A 14,893-nucleotide genomic window follows, 5' to 3' on the forward strand; every position below is an offset into this window, starting at 1 on the left:
CACTGTGCCGTTTGCAGTTTTAGAGCATTATACATGAATAGTTTGACTCTGTGAATACACTTACTGACAACATATTTATTAAAGCTGCAACATTTTTATGTGTGAATGTCAATGAAAGCAAATGAGTGCCACATATAATGTCTGATGGTGGTTTTGTTCACTTTGATTGTCTAGACCTCATAATTTGGTCACAAAGCAAATGTCATCTCAGTCTCTCCACAGCCTCTCTACAGTATGTTGGCCTCACGGGAGCCAGGCTGCAGAATCTGCAGAGTCACAACCAGTCTGATAACTTTTCTAAACCAGGGGTAGAACAAGGCATAGATTATAGGGTTCAGACAGGAGTTAAAATAGAAGAGTTGGAATATAAAAGTTGCAATGGGGGAATTGAGTAAGTTGTCTCCTGCAAGAGAAATACCATAATATGGACAGAAACACAATAGAAACACAACTACAAGAACACCAAGAGTCCTGGCTGCTTTCAGCTCAGATTTCTTTGTGGTTAGAGTCACTGAGCTCTGCAGTGTGACAGCTGTAATGTGAGAGCGCATGGCACGAGCTTGAGACACAGCCACCACAAAAACTCTCATGTACAGAACTACGATGATGGTGATGGGGAGAATAAAGGTCAGAAGAAGGTCAACAGTTCCTGCAATATAATCAATAACAAACAGACATTCTCCATAACATGAAGAGTGTCTGTTTGGTTGAGTCAGGTCGTCCTTTAAGATAAGACTGCTGTAGAAAACTGAGCAGAGCCAACACAGACAAACGCAGAGTTTAACTCTTCTCCCAGTGACTCTGGTGGTGTAATGCAGAGGGTCACAAATAGCTACATAACGGTCGACTGATATCAACACCATGTCTCCTACTGATGTGGAGGTGATGATGAAGGACACAACATTAAATAGAGAGCACATCAAATCACCAAGAAACCAGCAGGCTGTGGTTAGGAAGATTTCAACTGGCATCAGCAGGAGGCCGACGAGAAAGTCTGAGACAGCCAGAGAGAGGAGGAGGATGTTAGTGGGTGTGTGGAGTTGCCTGGAGAGAGAGGAAATACATGATTAAACCGATAAGGCCTCATATCTACATGATAAAAGCAAGCTAAATTTTGAAAAATTGTTTAACACAGACAGTATAATCTAAAATTCTGTCAGGAACATATAATAAGCATGAATAGTGCTAATGTGCATGAAGCTAAAGGATCATTTTCCTTGTAAAAAAAAATAAATAAATACAAGATACTTTGTTCATGTAAAAGTAATATAGGTTCAGCTGAGAATTTTTTCTGCCTGAAATGGGAGATTGAGATGATGACGAGCAGGTTGAGAGCTACTGTGAGTACAGAGATGGAGGAAAGTGCAACTTGAAGGATCACAGCTTCAGGCCAAGGAGATGCAAGCTTCCTGCAGGAGGTGTTGAGGAGATGTGGAAAGCAGAACTCTGCTCCATCCTCAGCCTCCATCCTCAGAGAGCTGCAACTCTGACAAATCTACCACCAAAACAGACCTATATGAAACCAGTGTCTGTCTCCATAATAATGTCCCAATGGTACTGAAGTAGAACTGCAGTTGGATATTCCTGTTAATCACCATGGTGTTGACCTCACCTCATTCAAGATGGTGGACGATTCTGCATGTCCTTTTGTCCCACAGACAATTGGGACACAACAGCTAACCCTAGCCTTAATCCTAAAAGCCAGTAAACTATGGAGTATATAATTTCTCCCCTTTGGTAATACCAATAGGTGTTGAATTTTATTTTGCCAGAATGCCTGATAAGTAACCTCTAAAATGATGAACTTGTAAGAATTGTGTATCTGTGGAATGAACAGCATGAGATATCGGAATGGGTCTCTGAGTCAGTGGCAATCCCATATATCCAGGATCTGGGACCTACCTTCATCCTCCAGGATGACAATGCTGTCTCCCACAGAGCCAGGATCTTCAGTTCCCTCAGAATTTGGAGGTAGAGAGGGTGCTGTGATTCCCCACCTCAACCCAACTGAACACTTGTGGGATCAGCTTGGGACATTGATGTACCTGCTAGGGTGACCAACACAAAGCTGGTTGACCTTCAACAACTACCGGTTAAGAAATAGGAGGCCATCCCACATCAAAATGTGACCAGGGGCCTCATTTATCAAACAGGGTGTAAAAGTGCTACTAAATTTTGACGTACGACGAAAAGCCAAAAATGGCATACACCCCAAATATTTACACCCTTTTCAGATCTATCAAACTGTGCGTACGCACAACTGCCCGCAATTTCTATTGATAAATCACACCGGACACAAGAAATGTGCGGATGTAAACACATGATCATGTTTTCTCATTTTTACCTGTAACCGCCACCTTCGTTCATTGGACGACCAGAGAATTCACCGATTTGCGCCAACATTATTGGGCTTGCTGCGCTATGTGTGTGTGTGTGTGTGTCCAGTCTGGCTACTTCACACACGCACGGCGCAGAAATTATTTTCCAGACTGGCCAGACTGGTTGTGGAATAGGTGTAGCCTACATGCAGCGGAAAAATATCAATATGATATCAAAAGAAAACGAAATTAGTTTTATAAAGCCAGTATTTAGGAGCAAACTAGTGTAAATGCACAGGGGAAAAATCAGAGTCGCTGTGCTTTTCATGTGAAGTGCCGACGTCGGCACCTTTGTTGGGGGGGGGGGGGGGTACACTGCAATTCTCTGACTCAGCAGCGGCGTCTGCACTTTCTCCTGACAGGTTTTGGTTTGATAGATCCCAAATTAGGCAGAGAAAAGTGCGTACGCACAAAACGGGGGAAAGAGCGTGTAAAAAAAACGTGTAACCACAATGATAAATACAGTAAGGCCCTAGGCTGGTGACCAGCATGAGGAGGTGGTGCCAAGCCGTTGTGGCTGTGCATGTGTGGCAAGTGGAGGGTGGAAAAGTTGTACCAACAACACCACCTGGGGAGATTTGTTCCAGGAGATAGTTAAATATTTGAAGAAAAATAGTTAGATACCTTTACTACTGTTACAGGCGGTTACTGGCAAGTTAATCAATGAATTGCATCAAATCGAAATAGGCTGCATAATATTTAAATATTTAAACTGGGGCCAAGAGGAGGGGGTGAACAGGGATACACCAGAAAGACACAGCGCCCCACCGCGAGGAGTGCACCGTGCTCCGGCCACACTGCTCCACTTAAATCAGACAAATTTAGCATTTCATATGGTGTTCCCCAAGGGTCTTTTCTTGGCCCTATTCTGTTCAATTTGTACATGCTCCCACTTGGTTGCATAATCTGTAAACACAATATTTCATATCATTCCTACGCTGATGACACACAATTATACATATCTGTTTCTGCTGACCACCTGAGCCCAGTAAATGATCTTATTCAGTATATTAATGATGTTAGCCACTGGATGATTGAAAACTTTTTACAACTGAATGATGAAAAAACTGAGATTCTTCTAGAAGGTCCAAAGACTCTGAGGCACCAGATCTGTTCCTTATTAACTACCTTTTCTGCAAAACCTAGTGAGAATGTAGGAAACTTAGGTGTGATTATCGATGCCGATCTCAATTTTCAGAAGCATATTTCTTACATTTCTAAGACTGCTGTTTACCATCTTAGAAACATCCCCAAAGTTAGACCCATTTTATCCTTACTAGATTCTGTAACCAGGTAGCCAGGGCACATGATCAGTTGGAGGCATAGTGACAGGACCATAGATGTGACAGTTGACAGTCCTGTCACTATGCCTCCAATTGATCCCCTCGACTCCCCGGCTCCTCGTTGACCAGCGTCCCTCCAGCTCTGGAGGGTTGCACCAGGCGGCCCAGCACAGGGCGCTGTGTGTCGGGGAGAGGAGCAGGGAGACTCGGGGTCTGGAGCTCAGTGGAGCTGCAGTGTGCAGAGCGACCCCGCTCAGGCTACAGCGGCAGTGCGGATACAGCGGAGTTTATGTTTAACAGGTAATCTTTGGTTTTTATTGTGAAAGTTGTGACTGGGAATCCGACATTGTTACTCCGCATTCAAAGCTGGCGCCGTGTTTGGTTTCTGCTGGCAGGCTTGTTGCTCTGCTCTGCTGAAGGGGGGGGTGTCGTTAGGAGGCTCCGAGGGTAGGGCCGTACGAGCTTGGAGGGAAGGGGGGGTCTGTGCTTTTTTCAAAATTTTCTCATGTTTCAGATCGTAGACCATACCTTTAAAGGTCAAAATACGTTAAAAATGTGTGTTCTGACCCAGCTGGACTTCCGCTTCCGCCCTGCTATGGAGCAGATGTAGGTCACAACAGCTCCCGTTTTATTTTACTTATTTAGCACCCTTCTTCGAATATATGCAGTAGGTCTTATATTTTGTGGTGATACAGATTTAGGGAAAATTTAATCTCGCTTCGATGCGGTGCCCAAGAAAGGTGAAACATAAGGTCCCGACGATAATCAGTTGCAGAGAAACGGCTAAGCTAACAATTGAAGAACATGGTGTAAGGCAGCCAACTAACCGTGGAGCTTCTCCGAGGTGAGCTCAAACTATCCCATGAAGCAATTCTGGGTGATTTGAAAAATGAGATCTCCATCCTCCGTGCGGAGCTGTCTCAGGAAATCGAGGCCATAAGCTCAGAAACAACTACGAGCCTTCAGACTCTGCGCCATGAAGTGGGGGATGAGCTGACCAATCTCCGGTAGGGACATGCCCAGGTCTCGGCGGAACAAACCAGCATGGCACACGGTCTCACAGACGCCCTCGACCGTATACAGCAGCTGGAACAATCCAACGAACTGAAAACCAAGGAACTGAAGCAGCTGAAAGATAAATGCTTTGATCTGGAGAGCCGGAGTCGGCGGCAAAATCTGAGATTCATCGGCATTCCGGAGGGAGCTGAGGGCACTTCCCCCACAAAGTTTATGTCGGAGCTCATCCCGGAGCTCCTGGGAGCCGAGAATTTCCCCACTCCCGTGACGATTGACCGTGCTCACCGTTCCCTGGCTCCCAAACCTAAGAAGGGAGCCAGACCAAGACCAATAATAGTTCGGCTGCATTACTACGCCCAAAAAGAGAGGATTATGGGCATCGCAAGAGGCAAAACCCCCCTCAACTACCAGGGTTCCCCCGTGCATATTTATCCTGATCTCCCGGCAGAGATAAGCAAGATGCGGGCTACTTTCAGCGCGATTAAAGCCAAGCTCAGAGAAGCCAAGGTGGAATACAGCCTCTTCTACCCTGCGGTCCTATCTGTCAACTTTAACGGGGTTCGACACACCTTCAACACTCCGCAAGCAGCGGAAGACTTCTACAAGGCAAAGATAGCTCCACTGTAGACCGGATGATCACCTGTCTCTTTTCCTCTCTCGCTGCTGGGTCGACATGGGACATGTCAACCATGTGAATAACTGTCGGGAGGACCACACATCCAGCCGTCGAAGACCGGTGGCATATCCTTTATTAACTCTGATGTTTATTGGGCTCAGGCCGGACATTGAAGTACGTCTGCTGTTGACAGACGACACCGCCGCACGTCGGGAGAAACGGTAATAAGACTGCAACTTTATGATCAACTCTCTATGACTCCGGGTAAGAACACTAAGTTGGTCAGTCTGTTCACCTGCTCTACAGTATTCACTCAAATGAAGCCTGGCCTGCTAATGGCTACTGATCACTACTGTTTAAAACACATATCCCTCCCTTTTTTCTTTTTTTTTGGTTTGGATCAGATTGTGGTTACATGTTTCAACGCTTTTCTGTATCCAATATACTATTTGTGTAACATATGCTTATCAAGGTAAAATCAATATACTTTCTTTTCTTTTTTTCTTTTTTTTTGGATAAACCATCGTTTAATTCCACCTCTTTTTCAGAAGGGTGCAATGATTATTATTCTCTTAAATTCAGGGTGCTAATCTAAGGATAACTTGAAACTGAATAGCTGTAGTTCAGTTAGACAGTGCTGGAGCACTATGGTTAGTTTGAAACAAATGTGGGCATCTTTTACCTTTCAGTTGGGGAAAGGTAAGGGGGGTGGGAAAGTGGGTTATGGTTCTTTTCTATGGTTCTCGTTTTCTGTGTTGGCAGTTGCAGTGCTACTTTTGTTCACTGAGGTGTGGCTACATAATTTTATCTGGGGATAGGCTTGTATGGTTGATTGTCATAAAGGTGAGGAGAGCTTGGTTCGATTTGTCACATGGAATGTGAAGGGAATGAATGGGGTGATTAAAGCAGATATCAGTGGAATGTTTTTGTTAATATAAGTCCTAAATAGTCCTATTTTCCGTCAGCAATCACTTACATGAAGTATTTCAGCCTAAACACGAGTCTCTCCGTCACTCTGCTCTGCTGTAACCCGAGGAGAAAATTTTCCTTGTGGGATACAAGTGTTATCCAATGAGGAGAGAGAACGGCATGAAGGGCTGTGTGTGCAGCCAAGGGATGCGCGTGAATGTGGTGACGTAGCACGAGGACCAATTGATGCCTGACAAGGGCGGGGGCTGCTAACTCATGGTGCGTTCAAAGAAACTCGTACTTTGTGTTTTTCCTTCCTGTGAAGTCATACCAGTTCGATCTGGTACGAGTTCACGGGTCGGAAGTTACGAGTGGCCGTTATAGGGAACTTTCACAGACAACAGGATGGTAAAAACACGAGCTACGGGTAACCTGGAACGCTACCAAGTCGTAGTTGTGACTTGAAGCTGTAACTTACGGTTTCAAAAGCCTGCCTTGAACGCAGCATTAGCCGAAACGGCCGTGAAGCTGATATCTGCTTTAAGCGCAGCAGAGTTTTGTCTCATCTTAAAAAATTAAAGGCGGACGTGGTGTTTTTACAAGAGGCCCATTTAAGAAATAAAGATCATTGTTACTTACAAAGAGGGTGGGTAGGCCAGGTCTACCACTCCAGCTTTCAGGCCAGAGCCAGAGGAGCTGCCATTTTAATAAGTAAAACTACTCCTTTTGTTTGCTCACATTCCTTCTCTGATAGACAGGGTCAATATGTCGTAGTGGAGGGAAAGTTATACAATTTCCCACTCACTTTAGTTTGTGTATATGCACCTAATTACGATAATGATCAATTTTTTTCTTCTCTATGGTCATCAATTCCAAATCTTAACACTCATAGCATAATCATTGGAGGAGATTTCAACTGTGTCTTAAATCCTAAATTAGACAGGTCCTCCAAAATCAGTCAGCCTCTCTCCAGGTCAGCAGAGAGTATTGAATCTTTTTTGAGAGACTATGGAGCTACTGACCCTTGGCGGTTCTACCCGTCCACTCGCTGTTATTCTTTTTTCTCCCCTGTTCATCAATCATACTCACGAATTGATTATTTCCTCATAGACTGCAAATTTTAATATTTTTTAAATGTGACTATGATGCAATAGTTATATCTGACCATGCCCCACACTTATTACAATTAGCATTCAAACAAAAATCAACTGCTGCTCCCTGGCGACTGAATAATCTCCTGTTAAAAGATGACGCTTTTGTGAAATTCATTTCAGCCCAGATAGAACAGTTTATCCCTCTGAATGACAACGGAGAAGTATCAAAAGGAACACTCTGGGAGGCTCTGAAAGCATATATCCGGGGCCAGATTATTTCTTATGCCAAATCCGCTCGCCGCGATCGCCTCAAACGTCTGGCTGAGATCTCAGATGAAATACTCAAGGTTGACCATTAGCATTCAATATCACCCTCACCAGAACTTTACAATAAGAGGATCTCACTCCAGTCAGATTTTAATCTTTTATCTACTGAAGAATCAGCTAAATTATTAATGCAATCCAGATGTAAATGGTTTGAGCAGGACGAGAAGGCCGGACGTCTATTAGCTCACCAGCTCCGTCAAACAGCTGCAACTAGACTCATAACAGAAATTTGCACGGCCTCTGGGGAAATTCTCTCTGACGAACTAGAAATTAACAACAAATTCAAATCTTTCTATACTCGTCTTTACACCTCTGAGTCCAAAGGAGATTCCGCTTTAATAAATAATTTCCTAAACAAATGATCAATACCTACCATAGAACCGGATCACAAAACTAGCCTCGACGAGCCATTTTCATCAGAGGAATTAATTAGCGCAATTAAAAGTATGCAGTGCTCTAAAACGCCTGGCCCAGATGGATTTACTGCCGAATTTTTTAAAACCTTTGCAAATTTACTCTCTCCAGTATTGCTTGACACCTTTAATGAAGCCTTTACGTTGAAGACTCTTCCTCCAACTCTATATCAAGCCTCCATATCAGTCCTGTTAAAGGAAGGTAAAGACCCCAAAGAGCCAGGCTCCTACCGTCCTATTAGTCTCTTAAATGTAGACAACAAAATTTTAGCCAAAATGCTGGCCACACGATTGGAGAAAATTCTACCTTCAATAATATCATCAGACCAGACCGGGTTTATTAAAAATCGTCATTTGTTTTTTAACCTTCGCAGACTGCTCAATATTTTGTACTCCCCTGGCCCAACTCCTCAGCGTCCAGAGGTTGTTATCTCTCTGGACGCTGAGAAAGCCTTCGATCGTATCGAATGGGACTTTCTCTTTGCAGTACTCGGAAAATTTGGTCTCGGAGATAACTTCACAACTTGGATCAGGCTGCTATATCTCTCCCCTCTTGCTTCCGTGACAACCAACTCCCTCAGATCTTCCTATTTCCCATTGCATCGAGGTACAAGGCAGGGCTGCCCCCTCTCTCCGTTGCTCTTTGTTTTAGCCATCGAACCGCTAGCCATTGCCTTACGTTCTCTCAAAGACTGTGAGGGAATTCATAGAGGAGAGGTAGAAAACAAATTATCGCTATATGCAGACGATCTTCTGTTATATATCACTAATCCTTATAGGTCGATCCCAAACATTATGTCCATTCTGAGAGACTACAGTGAGGTATCTGGCTACAAGCTTAATTTTTCCAAAAGTGAACTCTTCCCAGGGTCTTTCTTATTCACATTTGCCATTTAAAGTGTCAACAAAATCTTTTAAATATTTGGGTGTAGTAGTGACGAGAGGTTTTTCCAATCTTTTTAATGCAAACTTCAAGCCGCTACTTAACGTACTTCCCGTGAACTTGAAAGGTGGTCCCGTCTCCCCATTTCATTATCCGGCCGAATCAACACTGTCAAGATGAACATCCTTCCTAAGTTTTTATTCTTATTTAGAACTATTCCAATATTTATTCAAAAATCTTTCTTTACATCTGTGGATAAAATGATTTCTAGCTTTATTTGGAACAAAAAACACCCTAGAATTAGGAAAGCCTTTTTACCCAAAGCATGATGGGGGGAATGGGACTGCCTCACTTCCAGTCATATTACTGGTCATGTAACCTACATGCTATGTCTTTCTGGGTTCAATATGATAAACATAGTGAAGTCCCAGTTTGGGTACAAATGGAATGTAACTCATGTCATTCAACTTCCTTGTCTGCTCTTTTGTTTTCCCCGATGCCTCTGTCATTACAATATGTCCAAAACAACCCTGTTGTAACACACTCACTGTGTGTGGTCTGGTGTTAGAAAACGCTACGGCTGGCAAAATGGTTTCATTACTCACCCCTTTTTACCCGAACCACCTGTTCTCCCCATCTATTGTTGTAAGAAATGGTATTTATAACATGAAAACCCTTTTTATAGACGGAATATTTCCTACATTTGAACAACTAAGAACTAAATTTAACCTGACACAATCCAATTTTTTTTTAGATTCCTTCAGATCCGTAATTTCATTAAAAACAAGATCCCCTCCTTCCCCTATTTGCCTAAAGAGTCACCTATGGAATCTGTCCTCTCCTTTGATCCTTCAAAGAGGGGTGCAGTAGCTTTTATCTATAAGTGCATGGCTAGTCTACAGAACCTTTCCCTGGAGACTCTGAGATCTACATGGGAGACAGACATAGGGGAGGCTATATCACCAGAACAGTGGGGACCAGCCCTGGATGGGGTGCACTCCACCACATGGAGTAATTCAATTTAAGGTAATATATCGCCTTCACTTCTCAAAAGTAAAACTTTCTAAAATATTTCCAGATGTAGACCCTACCTGTAACCGCTGTAAGCGTTCACCTGCCTCCCTAGCACACTCATTCTGGCAGTGTTCTAGCTTGTCCACTTACTGGAACTCCATCTTCAAAACTTTATCAGATGTTTTTCAATTGACAATCAGGCCAGACCCTTTAATTGGGGTGGCGGGGGTAAATAACAAAAATCTAGTCAGTACAAAACTTCGAATAACAAAATTTGTTACTCTATTGGCAAGAAGGTTGATTCTTCTTCAGTGGAAGTCACCCCACCCCCCGATGCAGGGATGCAGGATGTGCTGCACCATCTCAGCGTTGAGAAACTGAGATTTACAGTGAATGGCTCCTTGGCCATGTTTTCAAAAGTCTGGCAGCCACTGATAGACTATATCAAAGACAAGCTCCTCACTCCCCCACCTCATATGCACAACAGTTAACTCCTGCTTCTAACCCTGGAATCTTCTCTGCAGTCATTATCATTTATTTATTTATTTTACTTAATTTCTTTTTTAATCCCACCTCAAGTAAACATCTGATGTTTCTGTAACTGCCTGTTCCTGTAATCTGTTTTTTTTTCTCTGTTATGTTTTTTCTATGTCTGTTTGTATAACAAAAACAAATAAAAATATGTTGGGAAAAAAAAAAAATATGTTCTGACATTATTCCTTGAAGTTATGTGTGTATTACCAAATAGAAAGACACATTTGACTGGTGGTGGAAAAAAATCTGCTTTTATTATTATTATCAGTGGTTAAAAAACCTGCACACACTTCAAAAGAACAATAATAAAGGGGTAATGAACCAAACACTGCCTGATATAGGACAACATTTTCTATATTTACAATTACAAATTATCAATACAGGTTTTAAATTGTTAACAAGATACTCAAATGTTTCTTGAAGGACAAATTTCAGGGACAGTAGATAGTGTGTGATGCCATCCACTGTAACTCTCAGTATTCTGTGCAATACACACCCAACATAAGATCTGTAATAGTTACAAATTACATGAAAAAGATCCTGTGTCACAAATTCACCTGTTAGATAAAAGTGGCTGATTTGCTTTGAAACAGCTCATGACTGATCTATAACAAAGTTAAATTTCAGCCTTAGCACTATCAGTATTGACAAATAATAAACCCACGTGTTCTAGGGATGTGCACATGACTATAGAGGGGCAGGGGCTCAACATCAGAAAAGGGCAGTATGTGTCCGTGCAAAGTGTGCACCGAAAAAATTTTCAGGCCTTAGTATCAAAATAAATGAATACAATTAAATTACAGTTACTGTTTAGCAGGTAGTGAAAGCCTGCACGCCTTCAGGACTGCAGGCAACATGCTGGACCAATTTCCCAATTTCCTGAAACTTCTGGTAGGCTAAGGCTAATATGGTATTAGGTGCACATTAACATGGCTTGCGGGGGGAAAAAATCATGTGAGTGCAAGTGCAAACTAGAAGTACAGGCTACACATCTAAAATGTGGCAAAAACCAAGAAACTACTACTGTGAATGTCACAATAAACTCAATATCTGGGAAGAAATTCAAATAGTCAGTGAAATCAAACTCCTCCTGTTGCTGCTGTTGTTCACTACATTCAGGTGATGTTAGACAGAGAGGGTTGGGGGGTCTTAACTCTTAATAACAAGCAGCTGAACAAACACAAATGGAAATGAAATATAAAATATGATTCATATTTAATCTTGTTGAATAAGTGTATGGCGATTTGTCAGCCCCACAAGGAAGTTATGTTCATGGATTTATAACTCACAAAGGTTTAAGTTGTTCCACTGTCACCTTGGGCAGCCCCGTCCCTCAGTGAGAGACAGAGCAGAGCAGCGGCAGACAGAGAGGCAGCGTTGGGCTCAACACACACACAACACTGTGTATATTACAAGTAAATGCATATGGTAGATAATCGTGGCATTTTCACACCACAGTTCTTTTACATCCCCATGCACAACAGGAATTTATATATTTATAAAAAAAAATAAACACATAAAAAGGGCATTTTTCTGGATTTCATGATTTGCACATAGAGCAGGTGTTATCTCAGTCTCTCCAAAGCCTCTCTAAAGTATGTTGGCATCACATGAGCCAGGCTGCAGAATCTGCAGAGTCACAACATGTCTGATAACTTTTCTAAACCAGGGATAGAACAAGGCGTAGATTATAGGGTTTAGACAGGAGTTAAAAGTGAAGAGATATATCACAAATGCTGCAGATGAAGTATTGATCAAGTTGTCTCCTGCAAGAGCAACGCCATAAAATGGACAGAAACACATTAGAAACACAACTACAAGAACACCAAGAGTCCTGGCTGCTTTCAGCTCAGATTTCTTTGGGGTTAGAGTCACTGAGCTCTGCAGTGTGACAGCTGTAATGTGAGAGCGCATGGCACGAGCCTGAGACACAGCCACCACAAACACTCTCATGTACAGAACTATAATGATGGTAATAGGAAGAATAAAGGTCACAACAAGGTCAAAAGTTGCAGCAGTATGACCATATAGAAAATTGCATTCACCTTCACAGGAAGACTGTATGTCTGTTTGATGCAGATTATCTATTACCAGGAGAGCATTGTAGAAAACACAGCAGAGCCAACACAGACAAACACAGAGTTTAACTCTTCTCACAGTGACTCTGGTGGTGTAATGCAGAGGGTCACAAATAGCTACATAACGGTCGACTGATATCAGCAGCATGTCTCCTACTGATGTGGAGGTAATTGTGTCAGAAATAAATTTACTCACAGAACACATCATATCACCAAGAAACCAGCAGGCTGTGTTTAGGAAGATTTCAGTCGGCATCAACAACAGGCCGACAACAAAGTCTGAGACAGCCAGAGAGAGGAGAAGGATGTTAGTGGGTGTGTGGAGCTGCCTGGAGGAAGAAAAGAAAAATATCTGTAATCAAACAAGACCAGATGAGCAACAACACAAAATCAACCACATACGTGATTGCATTATGTCAACGGTAAACTACAATAGAAAACAATGTACATTATAACTCTAGCACCAAGATGCAACAAGCTCAATGATCATTCTCCTTGTATGTCTACAGAACCTGTTCACATCTCAAAGTTAAAATAATATAGTTTCAGCTGAGAGGTTTTTCTGCCTGAAGTGGGAGATTGAGATGATGACGAGCAGGTTGAGAGCTACAGTCAGCACAGCAACGAAGGACCACATGGTGTGAAGGATCAAAGCTCCAAGCCAAACAGATGCGGGTTTCCTGCAGGAGGTGTTGAGGAGATGTGGGAAGCAGAGCTCTGCTCCATCGTCAGCCTCCATCCTCTCTGCTCCCCATCCGCTCTGACAACTCTCTCAACAAGACTTATATAAAGCTAGACTCTCAGTGTCTCTCTCTACAAGAAAGCGTCCCAGTGGTACTCAAGTAACTGTAGTTAAGTAACTCACTTCATTCAAGGTGGTAGATGAATCTGAATGTTCTTTTGTCCTTAACACAATAGAGTGTTGTCTTTGTACCGCAAAATACGCTGCATTATGTTATAAATATGGACTCAAAGCAGACAGTATTACCAAAACTGTGTCGACTAAGGGCTGGGAGAAGTTTCAGAGTCCTCCGTGGCTTCTCTGAGTTACAGGGGGTCTCGGCGTAGCAGTGCATGTCAATATAACGGTTGCAAATGGATACCAACTGTCTTCGTAACAAAAATACACATCAAAAAACATCCAAATACCTCCATAGTGCTCGTACGTAATGTCCGTCTTGTATTAAAGCCCCGAAATGTGAAATTGTTCCGGCTTCCTCCCACAGACCAAAGACATGCAGGTTAGGTTAATTGGCGACTCTAAATTGCCCATAGGTGTGAATGAGAGTGTGAATGGTTGTCTGTCTAATATATGTTGGCCCTGTGATAGACTGGCGACCTGTCCAGGGTGTACCCCGCCTCTCGCCCAAAGTCAGCTGAGATAGGCTCCAGCTCACCCGTGACCCTAGTGCAGGATAAGCGGTATAGAAAATTAATGAATGAATGAATATTCTTTTAATACTGACCATTAAAGGGATATTCCGGCGTAAGTTTAACCCATGGTCTAACACACCGAGTAAGACCCCCCCTCAAGAGATCAAGTTTGCCAACTTCTAACTTCACCAGTTGTAGCAACTTCACACCGCACGATAACAATACACTGCTGTCGATTCCTCCACCAACCAACCGCCATCAAAAAAGCCACTCATAGCCACAAATAATGCTTCAGGGCTTCTTCCCCACAATGAGCTAGCAGCTGGAGGAGAGTGGGTGAGTTTGTGGCCGACACCGGACGGGACTGGGACCAGCGATTGCCTTTCCTGCTGTTTGCCTACCAAGAGGTTCCTCAGACATCCACTGGCTTCTCCCAGTTCGAGCTGATGTACGGCTGGGAGGTCCAGGGGCCGTTGGACCTGCTACTCAAGACTTGGGAGGCTCCTGCAACCAGCGCCAGTGATCGCAGTGTGGTCCAGTTTGTGTTGGAGATGAGGGACCGGCTGGTCAAGTACTGAGACGAGGCAGAGGTCAACCTACGTGAGGCACAGCAGATCCAGAAGGCGTGGTACGACCGACTGGCCAGACACCGGGAATTCCAGCCCGGCCAGAAGGTCCTGCTCCTCCTGCCGTCCTCCAATAGCAAGCTGCTTGCTAAGTGGCAGGGTTCGTACACAGTCCTCAGGAAGATGGGCCCTGTGACCTACGAGATCCACCACCCTGACAAGAAAAATGCAAAGCAGATCTACCACGTCAACCTGTTGAAGGAGTGGAAGGAGGCTCCAGTTCGGGTTCCTGTGGCATCCCTGCTGGTGACGGAAGTGGACAGCGAAGTGCAGGAGGAATCATCCCTGGCCGACCTCAACCAGTCTGTTGAACCTGCTCTCGACCATCTCTCTTCCGTCCAGTCCAG

The 14,893-nt window shown here is 43.4% G+C and overlaps 2 protein-coding genes across 2 annotated transcripts; both read right to left on the reverse strand.

Moving 5' to 3' along the window:
* Nucleotides 1-227: 227 nt before the first annotated feature.
* Nucleotides 228-1,468, reverse strand: LOC311004222 (trace amine-associated receptor 13c-like; the record flags this gene model as incomplete). The annotated part of the gene is made up of 2 exons (XM_083996178.1): nt 228-1,044; nt 1,296-1,468. 2 exons carry the CDS (start codon nt 1,466-1,468, stop codon nt 228-230), a joined length of 990 nt encoding a protein of 329 aa, XP_083852304.1.
* Nucleotides 1,469-12,058: 10,590 nt separating this feature from the next.
* On the reverse strand, nt 12,059-13,285 carry LOC311004223 (trace amine-associated receptor 13c-like; the record flags this gene model as incomplete). The annotated part of the gene is made up of 2 exons (XM_083996179.1): nt 12,059-12,875; nt 13,113-13,285. The coding sequence occupies 2 exons, from the start codon at nt 13,283-13,285 to the stop codon at nt 12,059-12,061; spliced, it is 990 nt and encodes a 329-aa protein (XP_083852305.1).
* Between the last annotated feature and the right edge of the window lie 1,608 nt (nt 13,286-14,893).

This window comes from Trachurus trachurus (genome assembly GCF_905171665.1).
Source record: "Trachurus trachurus genome assembly, chromosome: 21".
Lineage (NCBI taxonomy): Eukaryota > Metazoa > Chordata > Actinopteri > Carangiformes > Carangidae > Trachurus > Trachurus trachurus.